The sequence below is a fragment of the Microcaecilia unicolor genome, chromosome 4 (genome assembly GCF_901765095.1).
Source record: "Microcaecilia unicolor chromosome 4, aMicUni1.1, whole genome shotgun sequence".
Lineage (NCBI taxonomy): Eukaryota > Metazoa > Chordata > Amphibia > Gymnophiona > Siphonopidae > Microcaecilia > Microcaecilia unicolor.
Genome location: NC_044034.1, coordinates 137,883,032 through 137,904,816, shown reverse-complemented (window position 1 = coordinate 137,904,816; position 21,785 = coordinate 137,883,032). Strand labels below are relative to the sequence as shown.

At 42.0% G+C, this 21,785-nt stretch overlaps 1 protein-coding gene and 1 long non-coding RNA gene across 4 annotated transcripts in view; one reads left to right on the top strand and one right to left on the bottom strand.

Annotated features, from left to right (window-relative positions):
- Nucleotides 1–21,785, top strand: part of LOC115468711 (cohesin subunit SA-2-like) — a 312,673-nt gene that overhangs the window by 157,474 nt on the left and 133,414 nt on the right. For both annotated transcript variants that reach the window (XM_030200630.1, XM_030200629.1), the window contains exon 14: nucleotides 11,394–11,505. In XM_030200630.1, the coding sequence (XP_030056490.1) occupies nucleotides 11,394–11,505 (112 nt within the window). The remainder of the gene's footprint in view (nucleotides 1–11,393; nucleotides 11,506–21,785) is intronic.
- On the bottom strand, nucleotides 2,555–5,272 carry LOC115468714. Of its 2 annotated transcripts, none has more exons than XR_003941912.1 (3): nucleotides 5,085–5,272; nucleotides 4,184–4,262; nucleotides 2,555–3,269 (listed from the first exon to the last, which is right to left on the bottom strand). It is a non-coding gene; the product is annotated as an uncharacterized LOC115468714 (long non-coding RNA). The 2 variants fall into 2 exon arrangements; XR_003941911.1 differs by lacking the exon at nucleotides 5,085–5,272 and adding an exon at nucleotides 4,430–4,468.

Below are 21,785 nucleotides of genomic sequence, written 5' to 3'. Positions count from 1 at the left end.
CATTCCTCATATGCACCAGCCACCCAGCTATCTACATGCCTAATAATTGAATCACCAATAAAACTGCTGTCCTAAACTTTTCATTCTGGGTCCCTGGAAGCATCCTCAGTGTGAGAGGATGCCCCTGGAGACATCCTTAGTGTGAGAGAATATTGCATCCCCCAGGGGTAGGTAGGTCCTGACTACAGAGTCGCTTCCTGCTTCTCCAAGAAGCCCCTAAAGACATATCATCAGACTGGCAGCCTCTATGTAGCTTTGGAGGAATGAGGTTAACTAAAGGGAAAACATCATCCAGGTGAAGCAGGATGCGATCCTTTAGCAGAATATGGACTGAGGAGATTAAAAAATGTTTAAAAAGTGAAGCCAAAGAATTGGAGCAAAGAGCTAAAAGGGCCAAGAATATATGTAAAAGTATTGGTCTTAGAAAAGAGCCTTGAAGGATCCCTGACAAGGTGGGATATGATGAGGAAGTAGAATCAGAATGATGGACAACAAATGCACACCCAGTTAAGTAGGAGTGGAACCAATTAAAAACTACACCTGTGATAGTAAGGTTCTTAAGCCATTTTATGATGGCATGATTGACCAGATCACAGTCATATCAAGGGAAAATAAGGTGACATCCCTTCCTCCATCTAAGATTAATTTAACATATCTTACCAGGCCTAGAGGCGTTTTCTCAGTGGGATGATGAGATTGAAATCCCATTTGACAGCATTTGTCTGGTCAAGAAATTCTGAAAGTTGTGTGGCTATGAGCTTCACCATTACTTTAGGCTCAGATGATAAATTAGATATTAGCCTGAAGTTATTCACGGATGAGGTTAAGCTCTGGAACTCGTTGCCAGAGGGTGTTGTATCAGCGATTAGTGTATCTGGGTTTAAAAAAGGTTTGGACAAGTTCTTGGAGGAAAAGGTCGTGGGGAAGGCCACTGCTTGTCTCTGGGATCAGTAGCATGAATCTTGCTACTATTTGGGATTCTGTCAGGTACTTGTGACCCGAATTGGCCACTTCTGGAAACAGGATACTAGGCTAGATGGACCATTGACTGCCTTAGGATTCTTTATAAGGGGGTGTATTTCTGCCTGCTTCCAGAAACAGTAGAAGTACCTGAAGATGAACTGGACGTGATCATTGAGTATAGAAATGGGAGAAGGGTCTGAAGGAAATGTAGTAATAAGAAAGCAGGTAATGGGTCAATATGCGGTGAGGATGGTTTAAGTGAAAAGATGGTTCTGGTCAGTTGTGTTTGTGAGGGAAGGTTAAAAGAGGAGAAAGAAGCCAAAAGAGTGGTCAGAGAAGAAGACGGTAAGGAAGACGATGTGGCAGCTGGTGGAGAAACAATAGGAACAGAGGATTGTCTAAGCATAGCAAGCTTGTTATAAAAACCAGTGGTGAATTCTGCAGCTGTGGGTTGGGATTGGATAACTGCATTAGATGGATTGGTGAAATGATGTAGAGTACAATAGAGGCAGGAAGGTTTTGAGTCCTGTTGGATTAAGATCAATAGATATTATTGTTTGGCTTTAGCTAGGTTTTCTTTATAGTAATTATAATGTGTCTTAAAGGCTTGAAGAGTTGTTGCAGATGGATTCCTTCTCCAGAAATGCTCTGCTTTGAAAGTGAAGGAGTTGTATTCCATGGTGGAACTAGGGTTGAGATTGGCGGCAATCAATAGGGCAAAGAGAAGATGGTGCTGCTCTGTTGAGGGCTGCCTGAAGTGTAGGGTTCATAAAGAAAATCTGGATTTCTAAGGGATATTGGGAGAAAGGTTAAGGAAAAAGATAATTAACAGAGATGGGTTTGTTACTTTTTAAAAGTACTTAAGTAAAAAGTAAAAATACTGGCTTCAAAAGTAGTGAAGTAAAAGTAGAAAGTCTTATTCCTTCCCCCCTCCCCCCCCCCCCCCCAAAAAATATACTCAAGTAAAAGTAATAAAGTACAGCTCTTAAAACAAGAGTTGGGCAACTGGATCTTGCATGTTTACAAGCAAACTTCTAGAGGGTCATGCAAGGTCCTTCCTAGAAAAAACAAACAAACAAACAAAAAAAAACACCCTAAGCATTGGAGTGGGCAGAGGAACACTAATACACCTATTGGAAAGCAAAACGAGCAGGATCAGTCCTACACAGACACTTGATGCTAACAGAATTCCTGCACATGTGAACAGAGGTAGCCCCTCATAAAGTATAGACTAAGTAACCACAAACTAAAAATAGAAATACGTAGACAAAAATTAAACTGAATCCCCAAGAAGCCATACTCTGCATACAGTGTAAAACCAAAGAAAGAGAAACAGTTACATGTCCCTTTGTAGCAAAATATAAAAAGAGCAGATATAAATTTCAAAAACATACATATTCCAATTGCTACATTAAAACTTAACAAGTAAAACAAAAACAGAAAATAAGTACTGCATTTTTATTGGACTAACTTATTACATTTTTTTTCTAGTTTTTGGAAGTGAAAAGCTCCTTCCTTAAGTCAGGACAAGCACACTATTACAGCAGTATACTGTCCCGACCTAGTTACTGCTTTCCTGTCTTCCTTTAACTCTTTTTCCAAGGGTCTTCTGTCGTTGTGTAATTTTTTTGTCTTCTTCTGTCTTCTTCACCTCTTCCACTATAATAGACTCCAAAACTGATCTGTTCCAGCTAACTGTTTGAGTGTATCCAGGGAGGGTGATTTCTATTGGGTTTAGCATCCCCAATCATTTTGAAAAGTTGATGCCTATGTCCCCACCTATCCAATTTCTCTCACTCTCCCCAGCCCATAGACTCTGTCTCTTCTCCCCCCTGCCTTTATCCAGTATTGCACTATCTCTGTTGCGCTCTCTCTCTCCTCTTCCCCTCCCAACCAGTCTTGTCTCGTTTTTCTCTCCCCAACCACCCTTCCAGTCTTGCCCAATTTCTCTCTCCCCCAGCCTATAGCCTGTGTCTCTTCCCCCCCTTTTTATCCAGTATCTTCCCATCTCTCTCTCTGTCACTCTCTCTCTCTCTCTCTCTCTCCCCCTCTCCCATCCACTGCAGCCCTGTAGCACAGTCTCATTCACTCCCTCCCGTGCACCTCCGCTGGGCCCGTGCTAAGAAACTACCATGGGAGATATGCTAATCTCGGAAGTATACATCAGAGGAGGCAGGCCTGGCACAGGAAGCAATAGCGGCACTGCAGAGAGCCAGGTCCCACGTCTCCCATGGTAGTTTATTAGGGTGATCCTGAAAGTTTGGGCCCAATCAGCTGCAAGCTGCGTCTGATATCACTTGGAAATCCTGTAGAGGGAGAGAAGCAGGGAGATGGAAAATACTTTTTTTTAAACTACTTTCCAAATTTGTACTTTGTTATTAAGTACAAAAGTACAGCTTAAATGTAACTTGTTACCTTTTTTTTTTTTGCAGTACTTTATACTTGTAACTCGTTACAAGTAAAAGTATTGCCAATTGTACTTACGTACTGCAACAAAGTACAAGTACTTTGTTACTACCCATCTCTGATAATAGAATGATCTGACCAGGGAATTGAGGAGACAGAAAGTACAGTGATATTAGAGGCTAATACAGATTAGCTGATGACCAGATCGAGGGTGTGACCAGCATTATGGGTAGGACAGGAAACTGTAAGAGACTAGAGTCCTGTAAAAAAAAACAAAAAAAAAGGGTCCAAAAGTCAGAGGTGAGTGTGTTGGCAAGGTCATCAAAATGAAATCTCCAAGGAGGATAAAAGGGTGGGAAGTTAGGGTAAAGGAAGAGATAAGACTATAAAGGGCTGCAAAGAAGTTAGGGTAATTGGACGGGGGTTGATAGATAAGTAGAAGGTCTAGGTAATATGGGAAGGGGATCTTAGCATTGAAATGTTCAACTGAAGTATGGGAAGAGAAAGCTACCAGGCATAACGAAAAAGATCATTAGAATAATAAAAATAGCTAAACCACCACTTTTTTATTAAGACAATGTTGAAACAGAAATTGATAACCTTGAGGGCGATAAGCCTTGTCTGGGTCAGATAACCAGGTTTCCACCAAGCAAAATACGTCAGGATGAACCTGCTGTAACTATGAGTTGACCAAATGAACTTTGCTACATAATAAATGAACATTTAATTCAGAGATCAGGAGGGAAATGAGAGGAAGAGGGAAGACAGCAGAAACAGAAGATACATGAGATGGGAGAGTAAACAAGTGTCTTACCTGTGGTCAATTTGAATGAGACAAATGCCATGGTGCACAGGGATCGGGTGGTTATGGTCCAGGTTTGAAATGGAAGGTACTGCAAATAAGAAGCAGCAGAGAAAGTGGATAAGTAGAGGAGGAACCCTCAGGAGGTGTAGGGAGTTCACAAAGGAACATGACATGCTCCTTGTTTATTGTCCTACTGCCTTTCTGTGGTTACAGTCAAAGCAGTTTACATATTATATACAGGTATTTATTTTGTACCTGGGGCAGTGGAGGGTTTTGCCCAGAGTCACAAGGAGCTGCAGGAGGAATTGAACCAGGTTCTCAGGCCACTTCACTAACCATTAGACTACTCCTCCACTCCATTGCACTCTGCTCAGAGTACTGGATTAAATTCCTAGGATTGTGTTGTCGTCACGTGAGCGTAGGAATGATCAGAATCCAGGTTCTGGAGGGGGCTGGATTAAGCAGGAGGTTGAAAAAAAGAGTAGAAAACAATGATACAGCAGTCACAGCAAACAATTCAGTCACACAGTCGTGCTGCAGTTAGAGTACTGGACTAAATGTCCTGTTACATGCAAATACGTTCCTGATCTATTATGTGTATATAAGCTTACACACATACATAGATATACCTATCCATACACACACAAATGGTAAGGGAATAAACTACCTAGATCAGCTAAGGTACTCCTTGCATTTCTTCATATGAAAAATAATCGTCTGTTACCCTGTCCATTCACTCCCATTCATTTGCACGCAAAAAGAAAAGCAAAGCATTCAGAGATATTCTTATTTATAATTACTAGGAATGAATTTATTGCTAAGTAAATTCATATGAATCACACAAATAGCAATTGGATATACAAATATATACTGTTTTCTCTTATGATGTTAATAAAGTATACTTACAGACCTTTTAGAACTCTTTCTTTCTCTCTTTGTCGCCTGTCACCAGTTACAGCTCACCCCACCAGGATCGTTGATAAGCTGGAAGTAAGTTTCCTGTTTCTCTCATTCTAACTCACTGAATCACCCCTCCCGCATAGTTTGTCTCATGTGGAAAGGGAAAAAACTATTAGGATGCTGTTTGCTTTTGGTCTCCTTCAGATAACTCGAGGCTGTGGTCAGTCTGATATGAACTGAGCAGTTTGCTTTCAGTACACAGTTTCAGAGCCAAATAGTTTAGAAATCCAGGCTGCTGGAGGGGGGGGGGGGGGGGGGAAGGTGAGGTGGCACTTCAGTTAGAAGAGCTTCTGAATCAACCCAGTCACTTTCTTGGGGTTTGCCTGGACTCAGAATCTACCCTCTTCACTTGCCTGGAACCTTTCAGAACCCTTTAGAAGACAGCAAGGCCCCCTTTCTTGAGGACTGGGCACTTTTCCTTTTTGGTCGTGGTTCCAGCTTAAGGCCACCTTGCATACACCTCCTACCTCTCTTCTGGCTGCAGATTCTCTTAAGTCCAGTTCAGTTTTAGTTCCCTCGGTCAGTCTTGGCTTGGCTTGCGAGTTCCAAAATTTGCCATATGCAAGCTGTAAGAAAAACAACTTGTCCCCTCCGAAGGGACACCACCTTGTAGTGGTGGAGGGGCTTCTGTGTTTCAATGACTCAGAGGGCTATGCTGAAGGGTTACCCATATCAGACAGGCCTCTGAGGAGAAACCAGACAAAGAGTGTCCCAAACTGGGAGAGTGGTAAGATGGCGACCTGAAGTTTGTATGCCCAACGGCCCAGCTGCCCTCTGAAGTTTCGTCTTCTTTACGTAAATTTCCTCTCTGCAGTTGCAGATACCTTAACTGAGAAGAAGGGGTCAACCTGCTGTCAGCCGCCGATGGCCAGCGTTTTGTCCCCTGAGCAGCAAGTGCGGGACCGCTGCGTGATGAACTGCCCACAGATGAAAGGGTTGGCGAGTCCTTTGATTAGCGCCGGCGAAGGAGCGTCAACGCTCTTGAACCTGGAAAAAAACAACTCCATCGCTCCAGAATTATTCAACCACCATGTCCAAAGGAGTGGAGGAGTGAGTTAGAGGCATATGCTGAAACGGAGAACGTTTACAGCAGAAACCGAATCGGCGGAACCACTCCTAAACAAGAAATCAACTTGGAGTTTTTGGCTCCCGTTGAGGTTACATTGAAAACCATCTGGAAGGTGCTTCTGGACCTAACGGTGGCAGTAAATTATTTTGTTTCAGATATAATTTTATTAGAGAGTTACATGGACAATTTAACTGAACCCTTTGAGAGTGAAAAATTGATATAACAAATGATTCTATGTGAGCAAGAAGTGGTTATGATTTTGAAAATGATAATAGACCAGAAACTTTGAATAATAACATGAATATTATTATAGATGATTAATATTGAGATTTTTGTTTTTCCCAGAGTTCTGGGTATGACTCCTAAAGTTTTCCTCAGAAATATTTCCTCAATTATTACTTTAAAAGGAGTGAAGCCTGTGAAAACTGGGATTACTTTAATCAGTGGGATTTGAATTAGAGACTTAAGTATATGTATTGTTAAATAACTTCTGGTTTTTAAAAGAGAACGTAATCAGATGTATTATTTCTAACTAATATTGGACAATAAGTATGTTTTCAATGAAATGATTTGACTATACACTGTATTGGCCTTGAAGAAGCCAACCAGATGATCAATGTGGAATAATGAATTAGACGAGTAATATCTGGGGATAATTTATTTTGTTTATTTATTGCACTTGTATCCCACATTTTCCCACCTATTTGCAGGCTCAATGTGGCTTACAAAGATTTGTAATGGCATCACCATTACAGGGTAAAAGATACAATTGATGTTAAAAGAGATCAAGGATGACAGATAAGAACTAAGCAAACAGTTATAGAAAGACGTCATTCAGAGTCAAGGTGGAGTGGTGAAGTGTTAAAGTTAAGTTACGGGTTCTCGTGGTAGGCCTTGTTGAAGAGAGAGGTTTTCAGAGATTTGCGAGTTAGTTATTTCGTTGATTGTTTTCAATTTTGTTGGTAGTGCATTCCACAGTTGTATGCTCAGGTAGGAAAAGCTGGTCGCATGTGTTAGTTTGTATTTTAATCCTTTGCAGCTAGGGAAGTGTAGCTTAAGAAATGTGCGGGCTGATCTTTTAGCATTTCTAGGAGGTAGGTCGACGAGGTCTAGCATTTAGGTCGGGGCGTCTCCTTAAATGATTTTATGAACTATCGTTCCTATCTTGAACGTGATTCGTTCTTTGAGTGGGAGCCAGTGAAGTTTCTTTCTTAGGGGTTTTGCTCTTTCATATTTTGTTTTTCCAAATATGAGTCTGGCTGCGGTGTTTTGGGCTGTTTGAAGTTTCTTGATAGTCTGTTCTTTGCAGCCAGCGTAGAGTGCATTGCAGTAGTCCCAGTGGCTTAGTACCATTGATTGTACCAGGTTGCGAAAGATGGATCTTGGGAAGAAAGGTTTTACTCTTTTAAGTTTCCACATGGAGTGAAACATCTTCTTAGTTGTTTGCTTCACGTGGTTTTCAAGTGTGAGATTTCGATCAATGGTGACTTCGAGAATTTTCAGTGTATTTGAGACTGGAAGGGAGACATTTGGTATGGTTATGGTGGTGAATGTACTTGTTGTGAGGTGAGTATGAGACATTGAGTTTTTTCTGCGTTGAGTTTTAACTGAAATGCATCCGCCCAGGAGTGCATTATTCGGAAGCTTCGGTTGATCTCGTTGGAGATTTCTTTTAGATCATGTTTGAATGGGATGTAGATCGTGACATCATCTGCATATATGTATGGGTTGAGGTTTTGATTGGCTAGTAGCTTGTCTAAGGGTATCATCATTAGGTTGAAGAGGGTTGGTGAGAGGGGGGATCCTTGGAGAACTCCACATTCGGGTGTCCATGGGGTGGATATAGTCTCGTTAGATGTTACTTGGTATGATCTTGAGGTCAGGAATCCTCTAAACCAGTTAAGAATGTTGCCTCCCACTCCAAAGTGTTCTAGGATATGTAATAATATTCCATGTTTGACCATATCGAAGGCGCTGGACATGTCGAATTGTAAGAGGAGTATATTGTTGCCAGTTACAATTGTTTGTTTAAATTTATTCATTAGAGTCACTAGTACTGTTTCAGTGCTGTGGTTCGACCGAAATCCTGATTGAGACTTGTGGAGAATTGAGTGTTTATTTAGGTAGTTTGTGAGCTGTCACTATGCCCTCCATCAGTTTAGTTGTTAGCGGGATAGATGCTACTGGACGATAGTTGGTTGTCATTCGCATTTTTCTTTGCGTCTTTAGGTAGGGGAGTGAGTATAATGTTTCCTTTATCCTTTGGGAAGAGGCCATTTTGTAGCATGTAGTTCATGTGGTTTGTGAGGTCTGTTTTGAGTTGTTGAGGGGCAGTTCTTATAAGGCTGCTAGGGCAGATGTCTAATTTGCATTGCGACTTGGCGTATCTTCTAAGCGTTTGGGAGTTGTTGTCGGTCGTAAGTGTGTCAAAGTTGGTCCATGATCGGTCTGCTGGATGCTCCCCAGGTATTGGATCTAGGCAATCAAGGAGGTTAGCATAGTCAGTTGTGGTGATCGGTATCATGAGTCGTAACTTTATAATTTTCTTTTTGAAGTAGTTGCAAGATTGTTTGCTGATGGGGTGTCTATGTTGTTAGAAGTAACTGGTGTGGTGTGGTTAATACTACGTTTTTTTTTTCTGTTTACTGTTTAATTGATCTCCTTGTCTTGTTTCAGTCTCCCTATTTAGTGGTCTAAGGAAGAGAATAGAATTACCTGACTGAAATAATTCCTATATATTACTTTCTCTGTATTTCTGGCAAGTTGTTTTATCGCTTGTAAAAATTTAAATGGTTATAAATAAAAAAAATTAAAAAGAAAAACAACTTGTTTTTCTTCCCCATGAGGTAACACCAGACGGTTCTTCTCATTCCTATCTACGTATACTCATGGGCGTATCCCTTATCAAGGAGGGTCATTCTGAGAAAATTTCTTCTTTCTCAGAACTGTGTACTTGTCCCTGTTCTAAATTTAATCAAACAACCAGTCTGGTTCTTTTCCGCTTAAACTGAAAAAAAAGCAGTTCAAGTTATAGAAAATACTTACCTATATTCCAATTAAAAATACCACCCACCCCCAAGTTTAAACCTTAACAGTCCCAGGATTGTTCACTTGCCCAGGCTCTCAATTCCAGCATCTGATGGCCTGATGGTATTGGCACAAGGGTGTCCTATGGAACCAGAAACTCCAGTTAAGCACTGGAGGTAGATCCAGGCTTTCTAATGTACTCAGAAGCCACCACCCTTAAATGCAGGTGTGAGTGATGTCATCAGAGGGCACACAGGCATTCCATCAACTCCTCCTTCCTTGTGGCAGTCACTCGCCCAGCCTTCAATTCCAGCATCCGATGGCCTGATGGTATTGGTCCAAGGCACTGGTAGTATGTGTGATCTATCCATTGATCAAGACCGCTAGTATCCTTACATATGTGGGTCATATAGGCAGAATATGAGGAGTAGGCAGCAAGGGCCTAGGACATATGTCGAAGGCTAATTATCTAATACCACTCAAGTTGTGGCTGGATACTTCACGCTATACAGCTTTCAGCTGTGCGGCCCCTACACTTTGGAATTTTTTCCTTTAGAATTTAGACAGAAGATTTCCTGTTAGAAATTTAAAACAGGTATTAAGACCTGGCTTTTTAGACATTTTTTTAAACCTGGTGCATATGCAATATCAGTGTTGCATATTCTTGTGCTATCAGTTTTTTCAATGGAAAAGAGTGGGAGACTTGGGAGAATGGTGCTGCGAGAGGTCATGAAAGGCTTTCCAACTAATTGTTTGCCTCTGGCTACAGAGAGGTGTCCAGTTGGCCATCCCCATGAAGGACTTTCTCCTCTACATCTGCAGCACCTGCTGCTCCTGGGCATTCAGTGGGTCCTCATGGCTGGTTGGGACCTGCCACATGCCTTCTTTTTCACATTCCTCCTGAGCTGCTTCTACTTCCTTTACAGGCCCTCTTCATCCCTGTTGTTGTGGAAGATAACGTTCATAAGGTGACAGAAAGGTGACAGATTCCAACACATGCTTTCTACATAGTGTAAGCACTGGCCTGACATACCAAAGAGGGTTTTCTGGTGCTTGCGCACCTGTCTCACCAGCACATCCCCCACAGCAACAATAAGGTCACGTTTCTGGTGAGGATGTGCTGTTTGCTAGCCATGTTCTGAGTTACTGCAGCACCGGTAACAGGGTTTCTAAAATGGTTACATCTTTGTTTCATTCATCTACACAATCTATTCTGCACCTTCAATATAAAAGAGTAGTTATACAAATATTCAAATCCCAAGTTAGTTGCCTTAAAGGCAGGCTATAAATAAATAAATAAATAAACATTAACAAGCCCATTAGAAGTTAATTAGACCCAACCTGTGTCCAGTGCAGTTGAATTGACTCAAATACTCCTGGATGAAAAGTCAAGCTATTTTTGTTATTCCCTAAGTATTGAGTGTGATGACTTATGTAATTATCTTTTTAGTTTATAATATAATCATTTTTTGAACATTTCTGTAATTTATTCACATTGAATGTATTGTGTAGCTCTGTGAAACAACATTCACTTTAATGTAGTTTAAATTGCATTTTATTTTAACAGAATGTGAAGAATGTACAAGGGTATCAACTTTTATAAGTCACTGCATACTGCCTCCCAGATAGCCTCTATTCTTAGTTATCTTTTTCTCTGTCTTGCCTTAGTCCTTGCTACCTTTCCAGCCTTAACATATCTCATAGGTTGTCAGTGGATGTCATTACGCTAATTTGCACTGTAACAATATTTATTTATTTAGATTTGATTGACCGCTTTTTGACTTAAAATCCGAAAGCAATGATTGATTTCAGAAACCTGCCTATAATAGAAAGGATTGCATCAGAAGTAGTTGGAAATCATAATATAAAGTATTCCTCTCATCAAACTAATCTACCATGCCTCCTTATTTTTGTTTTACAACAGCTTCCTGTGGGGTTTAAAAAAATTGTATTTACAGAGCTGTGATATTCAGAATGCTGCTTCATGGCATTCTGGAAAAGCATGTCTTTAGGATTCAAAACAATAATGCTTTTTATTCAATTTTATTCCTCTATTAGCATCTACCTACTGTACAGGAGAGAAGAAAAGGAAATGAATTATTTAATTTAAACAGATTATCTGAGGAATTATATGAAAAAATTCCTTCCTTGTATTGTTAACAGGCTTCTCAGTCAGCAAAGGACAGAAGAGGAACTGATATGTGGAAAGAAAGGGAAGTTTGGTCAGAATGCCAGATATCTCAAGACGCTCTTGATTTTCTTCCTGGATAATGAGGTATAGTTTGGCAAATGTGAAATGAGTTGACAATTCAGTGCAAGCAAATGTTTCACAGCATTTGAAATGCTAGTTATGTATAATTGTAATGAATAAAACACCCCCATGTAAAACAAACAAAAAAAAACAAAACAAACAGACAAAGAGGCAAAGGTAAAAAAAAAAAAAATTAAGAGGGAAAGTTACCAATATACATTAAGGGGTCCTTTTGCTAAGGTGAGCTAATGATTAGCATACCCTAAATTCCAGGTATCCCATTATATACCCATGGGCTGCATAGCACTTAATGCACACTACTTCGTTAGTGCACGCTAAATCCATTAGCACATCTTAGTAAAGAGACCCCTAAAGGAGTTATTTGCTGAATAATTCAATTCAATTTAGATCTTATATACTACTAATATCCCCTGTTTTGTTGTCAGAGTTACATTTGATAGTTCTAAAAGTCCATTGGGGGAGTGATGACCGGAGATTGTTATATATCAGTCTTTGGGAATAATAAGAGTAATGTGAGTTAATTGGCAAAAATGTGCATTATCTGCCTTTAAAGTACAAATATTTATTGCCGTATATTAGGTAATTCTAAGATACAAAGCATTCAAATGCATTCAAGGCAGTTAATTATTATACAAATGAATAATACAGCTTACATTTAATTTCACAAACTATATTATTCATGAAAAGATATCTCCACCTTTTAATTTCTCTTTTTCCTCTGGGAATATCTGGCTGTTAACGCGCAGTATGATGCTCCCGGGGAGCGACTTAATGGGGCTTGTGCTTGATCTATTGAACTGCCACCCTCTCAACCCTCTTAACTCCTGCTCCCTACTAGTCACCAGGGAGATCTCTCGTATGTGTCATCTGTGGTTACTTCTGCTCTGGTGATGTCCAGGATCAAAGTTGTGGCCAAAGCCCCCTAACCACTAGTGCCCTTATTTGGCATCTGGACACCCTAGTAGTTGCACTGTGGAGATCATTCCTTCTCTTTATTAGCTACAAGGGGGACCCATGTTAGGTACCGTGGAATTGGGAAGGATGGGTTTTGATGAATTTGGGAATCAGATGGTAGGAGATTATCTAATCTAATATCGACCCTTAAAAAGGTAGTGGACCTAACTTTGGGCCTGATATCATTGCGTTGTTGCATCAGAAACACATGATGTAATAACACAAAAAGAAATTAGTGACTGACATAGAAAGGTTTGCTGTGAGATTGGGATGTTAATTATCTGTTTAATGTTTTGTACCCTGCTGGTGCGAAAGATTTTCTTGTGATAAGTTTTCACAAATAAATAATGGGCCCAATATTTAAAGCAATTTAAGAGGGCATAAGAGGCTCCAGTCTGCTTAAATTGTCCTCAACCAGCCAGCCACCAGTCTTAAGTGGTACTTATCAGGGCAGTGTTGCTGAATATTGGCATTTATTAGCCAAATTAAGTCCAGGCAGGAGAGGGAAGTTGCTGGGGAGGAGTTGGGGAGGAGCTGGTAGTTATGCAGGTGCCAGCAATATTAGGTGCCAGTTCCCGCATAGCTAATTGGGTATGTAGGATCACATAAATAACACTCCTAACTTTGTCCAGTTAGCTATGCAGGCGCTAGCACTGAATATTGACTGGCACCTGCATAACTTTCCAGTATCGGCCTGACATGTTGTGATCTCCCGTTCCTCCCTTCCCCCCCCCCCCCCCCCCCCCCCCCCCCCCAGAGACAGCATCTGAGCCCCCTAAACAGCATTTGAGCCTCTTTTGATCTCCCCTCCCTGGAACTATACCTGTGCTGCCTTCCAATCCTCCCACCCTCCCTTTCATTCCCCTAGAACAGCAATTCAGTCACCTTCTGATTCACCCTCACTTCCACCAGACCTGCTAAGTCTCTCACATTCATCAGGAGACTACAGCTTTGGCAGATCATTTTCCACACTTCCGCTTTGGAAGTTGAAGCTCCCACTGAGGGACAGAACAGTTCTGCCCATATTTCCTTTCCTCTCCTCCCTCCTCGTGGTCCATCATGTCCCCTTCTTGACACTGCTCTGTGACCTGCCCTCAAACATGCCAGTAGTGTCTTTTTCTTTGTTTTTGCTTCAACAGCATCAGTACTGTGAAGAAGAGCAAGGCACTGTGTAGCCTTGCACTCAAGCACATGGATAGTCACTGCTAGACCCTCCCATATGGTAACAGGAAGTGTGTGTCAGGGGGGTCAGATCCAACAGCGACTTCTGCACGCTTGAGCATGAGGCTAAAGATTGTCTTGCTCTTCTTTACAGTTATATGTTGTCACAGCAAAAATGGAGAAAGAGCTGCGATTGGAATGTTTAAGGGGAGGGGGCAGGTCACAGAGCAGTGTCAAGAAGGGGACATGCTGGATCACGTGGGGGAGGAAGGAGAAGAAAGAAACTAATTGGACTATTCGGGGGGGTGGAAAGAAGAAAGGGGGGATGTTTGATAAGAGGAAGCAGACAGAGGGAGAAATGCTGGACAGGAAGGAGAGAGAGGCAGAGATGCTGAACTGTGTTTGGAGGCGAGGAAAGGACCTTTTGGGGGGGAGGGAAAGAGTATGAGAGAGGAGGGGATACTGGACAATGAGTGAATAGAGAGGTAGAGGGGAGATTCTAGATTGTGGAGGGGAAAGGAGAGATATATAAGGAGGCTGATATTGGTAGATGATAGGCTAGGAGAGGATCTGATGCTAGAGATGGGAGAGGGGGACTGACTGGCAGATGTTAGGGATGGGAGAAGGGTTCTGATGCTGGGGAGAGATGAAACTGTACTGAATAGGAGAGAGAAACAAAGGTTTAGGTTCAATTTATTCTTGGTATACCACAAAATCATAATAAAATATCTAAGCAGTTACATTAAAACAAGAGTTAAAAAGGGGGACGCAATTATCATGGTAAGACAAAAATAAATAATATGAAAGAACAAAGGAAAATACAAGAGGAAAGTATTTTACAGAAAACCTTGGGTAAAGAGATATGTTTTGAGGCTACTTTTAAAATTTTGGAATGATTTAGTCCTAAGTGAAAGGGGAAGGGTATTCCATAGAGAGGGAGCAATAACTCTGACAGAGATATTTCAAATAATATCCTGCCATATATGATGAAAACTAGGAACAGTAAGTAAATGCAGTTGTGATGAACGAAGAGTTTGGGGAGGAGCATATGGGACTAGAAGGGTAAACAGAAATTGCGGTAGAGGGGGCAGGGATGGAGAGACAGATTGAGATATAGTGAGAAGGATCAGAGGGACAGGGGGACCTAGGAAGCAGTGTAAAGAGATGGGACTAGAAGGCAGGGAGAATATGGAAATGGAAATAAGCTTAGAAGGAATAGGAAGCTGAATAGCGGTAACAGAAAGAGAAAATGGCCTAGATGTCACAAAGGGTTGAGTTACAAGGAAGGGGCTGGTGAGGGAATGAGAGTAAGAGAAAAGTAGATGAGTGCTTGGGAGAGGATGGAAATGGGGGCTAGGGAGTAAGTTAAAGACAAAGGGAGACTAGCCTGAGAGAGAGAGAGACAATGAGAGGGCTGGGAAGAGTGTAAAAATGGGAGATGGAAAGATAATAAGTAGGTGAGACGTGAAAAGAGGGTGACTAAGGACTGGAGGGTGAAAGAAGAGGAAAATGAACTTAAACTAACTAGGGGACTGATGCTCAAAACTAATGCCAGTGCTAAAAGAGGGTTAGCTCTGGGTTTGCGCACACATTATTGTGCACCAAATGCTCTAATAGTTTCAGTGCAGACTGCATTTAAATGCATGTTAATGTAACCATTGCCATTCTAAAAAAAAAAAAAAAACAACTTCCCATGCGCATTTAAGGCCGGGAGAAGGGGGAGGGGGCACTGGAAGTTTGGTCAGAAGGGGTAGCTGCTGCTGGACACCAGGGATATGTTTGCAGGGTGTCAAGGAGAGGTTGGGCTGGGGATAAGGGGCTTGCTTTGGCAGCCCAAAATATATCAACTTTCCTGTCAATGCCTGAGCCAATCACTTCTCAGGTACTGACAGGAAAGTTGATATATTTTGGGCTGAGCAGCAGATTTGTCACAATATCAATGAGGTATTAATTTGGATGCTCGCTACTTTGAGCAAGCCGCAGCAATGTTTGAGACATTGGAAAAAGAATTTAGGAGAAGAATCATACAATGAAAATGGAAAAGAGGGTCTAAAACAAACCTGGTCAGAAAAATTAAATTGCCAAGGCAACAAAGGTAGAAAAGAAAACATTTATTTAAATTTTTAAGAACTGGAATGCATCAGCTTTGAAAAAAGTATGATTTTCCATTTTTATGGTTTGTAGCTTAGAAGGAAATGCATTTCTGTTTTTCTTTTACTGGTCCTACAGAGTCTGGCTTTCTTGGGAGTTTTGATTTCAGTTTTTATCTGCCTGTTTATTTCTCATTTGTGTCTCCTTATTCTGTATTGGGTGAGAGTCCGACCATGTTCTGCATGTGTGACTCAGGTGAACAAGTCTATTACCATTTTACCTTCTCTTCCTTAAGCTTGTTCATCAAGCTTCTCTCACTGTTGGCAGTACTGTATTGGTAGGATAATCAAAAATCATTGTTAATCAGCTATACCCATAGATCAGGATCAGATTTATTCTGGGACTTTACTTTGCAAGATTAATCTATTGAATTAGGTCTACAACTAACCAGTACATCAGGGAAAGGAGAGGAAAATAAATAAATACAAATACCCTAAAGGAAAAAGCTCAATCACTGAATTTCAAATAGATACATACATTGAATTCCACCCACACAGTAAATCTTAGCATGTTCTCAGTTCTTACTCTAAAATTACACGTTAACTACCTACCCCCTATATCCCATAGAACAGGAGTAGGAAAAATAACAAGTAGTTGTGTAACAGGCTACATATTTTATTATCACAAGTACAACAGCCCCTAAATTTGGAACTATGGGAAAGAAACAAAGGACCCCTAAAGCTACTGCTTTCAGTACAGCTTCTACCACTGTCAAGACCAAACCCTTGGACCAAGACCATCTGGTTTTATGTGATAAATGTACTTATATTAAGTCCCTTGTGAAAGAAGTACAAGAACTAAGAGAAGAAATGATAAGACTAAGAAACATCTGGGACAACCAGAAATTTGACTTAGAGACGCAGGTCAAAACATTGAGGCCTTCCAGCAAAGGGAGAGAAGATCTTGGGCAGACAGAGCACCAAGTCCCACAAGATGAATCCTCCAACTCCACCTTCAGTTTAGCTAAAGAATCAGTTCACAGCCCCTGGAGGTAGAAGAGCTAAAAACATCTTTAAAAAACAGGATGAAACAATGACCAAAACTGCCATCACAGCTGGAAAATTGGCCCAAAGAAAGCGAAAGGTAGTGGTGGTTGGAGATTCACTTCTCAGGTACCGAAGCGCCCATCTTCCGGCCAGATATGTTGTCCAGAGAGGTGTGCTGTCTGCCTGGTGCCAAGATTCGTGATATTGTTGAAAGATTGCCTAGACTTACCAAGCCTACGGACCACGCTCCTATGCTACTCATTCATGTTGGCACAAATGATACAGCTAAGTATCCTACTGAACGCATCATATGAGACTTTGTGACTTTGGGTCAGAGGGTGAAGCATCTAGGTGTGCAGGTGGTGATCTCATCAATCCTCCCTTTCAAAGGTAAGGTCGAATGAGAGAAGCTCACATCTTGGAGACAAATGCGTGGCTGCATGGTTGGTGCTGACGAGAGGGCTTTGGTTTTGTATACCATGGGATGATTTTCCAAGAGGTACTGAGCGGTGATGGTGTCCATCTGTCAAGGAAGGGAAGGAGTGTCTTCAGCAACAGGCTGGCTAAAGTACTAAAGAGGGCTTTAAACTAAAATTGATGAGGATGGGTATAAAAGGCCATGAAGCCATAATTAACCCCAAGGAAGGTAGGGCATCTTCTAATACCTCTATAGAAGTGAATAAAAAGAATAAAATCTGGAGAGCCTTGTATACCAATGCCCGTAGTTTGGGAAACAAACTTCTAGATCTTGAGGCTACAACGATGGAAGCGGACTTAGATTAGTGGCGGTCACGGAGACGTGGTTCACGGAGAACCATGACTGGGATATTGCTATACCTGGCTATAATCTATTCAGGAAGAACAGGGTAGGGAAAAAGGGTGGAGGTGTGGCATTATATGCTAAGAATGATATCCAAGTGACAGAACTGCAGGACATGTGGGGTAGGGAAGAAGCGCTGTGGGTTAAACTGGAAAGTGGGAAAGGAAAATGTATCTATATTGGAGTGATATACAGACCACCCTCACAGTCAGAGGAAATGGACAGGAACTTAATTGAAGATATCTGCAAGATAACTAGGAAAGGGGAAGCACTTGTGGTAGGTGACTTCAATATGCCGGATGTTGATTGGGGTGTCCCGGCTGCGGGGTCGTCTAGAAGCAGAGAGATCTTAGATTCCCTACAGGAAGAATTGTTCTGGCAGTGAGTGACATAACCGACGCGGGATGGAGCTGTTCTGGACCTGGTGCTTACGAATGGAGAGTACGTTTCTGACGTCAGGGTGGCGGACCATTTGGCATCTAGTGATCATCGTATGGTATGGTTCAATATTAAAACAGAAGAGAGGGCTCATTCGAGATTGCAGGTCCTGGATTTCAAAGGAGCTAACTTTGCAGGGATGGGGAAATTTCTCAAGGAACAATTAGCGGGATGAGAACAGCTGTAGGATGTAGAACAGCAATGGACAAGACTGAAAGGAGCTATATTAAAGGCAACTAACCTTTATGTTAGAAAAGTACATAAAAGTAAGAGGAAAAGAAGGCCTCTCTGGTACTCGAATGTAGTAGCTGAAAAGATAAGGGGAAGGAGGCTAGCCTTTGCACATTACAAGACGTCTCAGAAAGATGAGGACAGGAGAGAATACCTAAATAAGCGAAGAGAAGCTGTAAAAGCTATCAGGAAAGCGAAGCGGCAAATGGAGGAAAAGAGTGCTAATACGGTGAAATTGGGGGACAAGACCTTTTTCAGATATATAAGTGGCAAAAGGAAGGGCCATAATAGCATTGTGAGGCTCAAAGCTGAGGGAGAGAAATATGTGGAAGATAAGGATAAAGCTGAACTGCTTAACGATTATTTCAGCTCTATGTTCACAAATTAAAGACTGGGGGTAGGGCTGCAGAAAACAAAGGCTAAAGTCGATGGATGTATGGTAGACCAAGACCCGTATACGGAGGATTGTGTTCCTGAGGAGCTCGCCAAACTAAAAGTAGACAGAGCGATGGGGCCTGATGGGATACACCCAAGGGTGCTTAAGGAACTCGGAGAAGTGCTGCTGTCTCCGCTGACGGATCTCTTCAATGCTTTCTTAGATACTGGAGTGGTCCCAGCAGACAGGAGAAGGGCGAATGTGGTTCCTCTGCATAAGAGTGGAAGTAAGGAGGAGGTTGGGAATTACAGACCTGTCAGTCTGACCTCGGTGGTGAGTAAGCTAATGGAAACGCTTCTAAAGAGGAGGATTGTGAGCTTTCTTGAACTACATGGAATGCAGGACCCGAGGCAGCATGGCTTCACTAGTGGCAGGTAGTGTCAGACGAATATGACTCTCTTCTTCGACTGGGTGACCAAACAGTTGGATATGGGAGGGGCGCTTGATGTGGTATACTTGGATTTCAGCAAAACCTTTGACACGGTTCCGCACAGGCAACTGATAAATTGAGTGCCCTCGATGTGGGACCTAGAGTAATGGATTGGGTTAAAAATTGGTTGACTGGTAGGAGACAGAGGGTAGTGGTAAATGGAGCTTGCTCTGAAGAAAAGGATGTCAGTGGAGTACCGCAGGGATCGATCCTAGGCCCAGCTCTTTTTAACGTCTTTGTGGGCGATATTGTGGCGGGGCTGTCTGGTAAGGTTTGTCTCTTTGTGGATGATACTAAACTCTGCAACAGGGTGGACACCCTGAAGGGTGTGAATGACATGAGGAGAAGGACCTAGCGAAGCTAGAGGAATGGACCGATATTTGGAAACTAAGGTTTAATCCCAAAAAATGCAGGGTCATGCACTTGGGTCGCAAAAAACCGAGGGAACAGTACAGTATAGGGGGTGAAGTGCTTCAGTGTGCGAAGGAAGAGCGGGACTTGGGGGTGATTGTATCTGATGACCTTAAAGCTTTCAAACAGGTAGAAAAAAACAACGGCCAAAGCCAGAAGGATGCTTGTGTGCATAAAGAGAGGCATGACCAACAGGAAAAAGGAGGTGATAGTGCCGTTTTATAAGTCTCTGGTGAGGCCCCATTTGGAGTACTGCGTGCAGTTCTGGAGACCGCACTTACGGAAAGATATAAACAGGATCGAGTCGGTCCTGAGAGCGGCTATGAAATTAGTAAACGGTCTTGAATACAGAAATTATAGGGACAGGCTTATGAACCTCAACATGTTTACGCTGGAAGAGAGGAGGGAGAGAGGAGACATGATAGAAACGTTTAAATATCTCAAGGGCATTTATGTACAGGAAGAGAGCCTTTTTAAAATGAAGGAGAGCTACTACTACTATTATTTAGCATTTCTATAGCGCTACAAGGCATACGCAGCTCTGGAATGAGGGGGCATATGACAAAGTTAAGAGGGAATAGGCTTAGGAGTAACCTAAGGAAGTATTATGTCACAGAAAGGGTGGTGAAGGTGTCGAATGGCCTCCCGGTGGAGGTAGTGGAGTCGAGGACTGTTCCAGAATTTAAAAAGGCATGGGATAAGCACGTGGGATTGCTTAGGAACAGGTAGAATTGGAGGTTACAGAGGATGGGCAGACTGGATGGGTCATTGGCCTTTATCTGCCGTCATGTTTCTATGTAGTTCCTGTGTAGGGAGGATCAGTAATCATCCAGCTTGTTCTAGCTTCTGGTAGAATATTTATAGAATTTTACTGATAGGGAAACTAAGAAGAGTTGTGAGGAGATGACAGGAAGAAAATGGGAAATGTGTATCTGTAGTTCTCCTCTAGTCAGGAAACAACAAGGCAGGTGATCTGCCAAATGCAATGTGTAAGATAAAAAGAAGGAGCAGCTATTAAAAAAAAACAGGGATATTGGCTGCGTCAGGGTCAGAACAACTAAAAGCAAACATACAAAGATTCATACATGTACACATTTAAAAAGCATCTTAAAAATCGGATTGAGTTCCTCCATGTTTTATCTGCCCTTTCATGTACATTTTACTGAATAAAAGACTGGTTTTTTTTTTTTGTTTCTTTAAATAAGATCTGCCTCCTTGTTCTTCTCGATCCCTGTTGTCAACAGCATAAATAAGGTATTATCTAGAATGGACATGAGATTTAGGTGTGCCAGAGAGTGGAGCCAGGAGGCAGAGTGGACGGGGCTAGGTATGAGACTACGCAGAGTGGGGCAGGACAGGGCTGGGGTGTTTACTAAAATCTCTCTCTCAAAAACTAGGTCTCCTTGTCGGTTCTATTCCACCCCACCCCACCCCCTGAAATAGCATCTGGCCTCTTTCAAAGAACTGCCAATCCTTTGTAGGCTCTTCCTGGGCCCACTTGCTCCTGCCTATTGTGGCTTCCCCTTCAAAATGGATGCTACAGTCTCTAGCGGCTGTTCGGGGAGGGAAGAGAAGGAGGATTGGAATTGGGGTTGAAGAAGATCGGGATCTGATATTCAGCCGAGACCTGCATAAGTGTGTTATATGCTAGTGCCTGGCTGACTATTTGGCCATAACAAGCATATTCCAACCTCACCACCATACACAACTGCGGCCCAGTATTCTTCGGCCCACAATCCCACTTCCACCGTTCTCATACTACCAGCTTTTTCTCCACTTTTTTCACACACCCCTGTCTATCTATCTATCTGTCTATCTATCTGTCTGTCTGTCTGTGGTCATCCCCTAGGGGTGAACTGTTTTGGCAGAGCAAAAATGGTGTAGCTGATTGGGCCACACTGCCTGCCCCTCTGTATGATTCCTTTACTGTGGGAAAATAAGGCTCAAACCAGAGGCTTCTTTGAAACCAAAAAGCATTTTATTGATAAACTCAAGATCCATAGTTCAGGTACAATACTGGCTTAGTATTCCAGGCTCAATTTCAACACAGCAGCTTCACTCAGTTCTGATGAGTTAACACACAGAATTCAAACCTGTTATCTTTAGCAGGTTTCAATAACTGGCAGTACAAAATCACAAAGTTCTCTTTTAGTAACAAGAGTTTAAAGTTGAGAGCACATAGTACTTCAGAATGTCTCACTCTGTTACTTCCTTCCACTTTTCTGCACTCCAGTCCTGCTAGCTTCTGAAGCTCAGCTGCTTAAG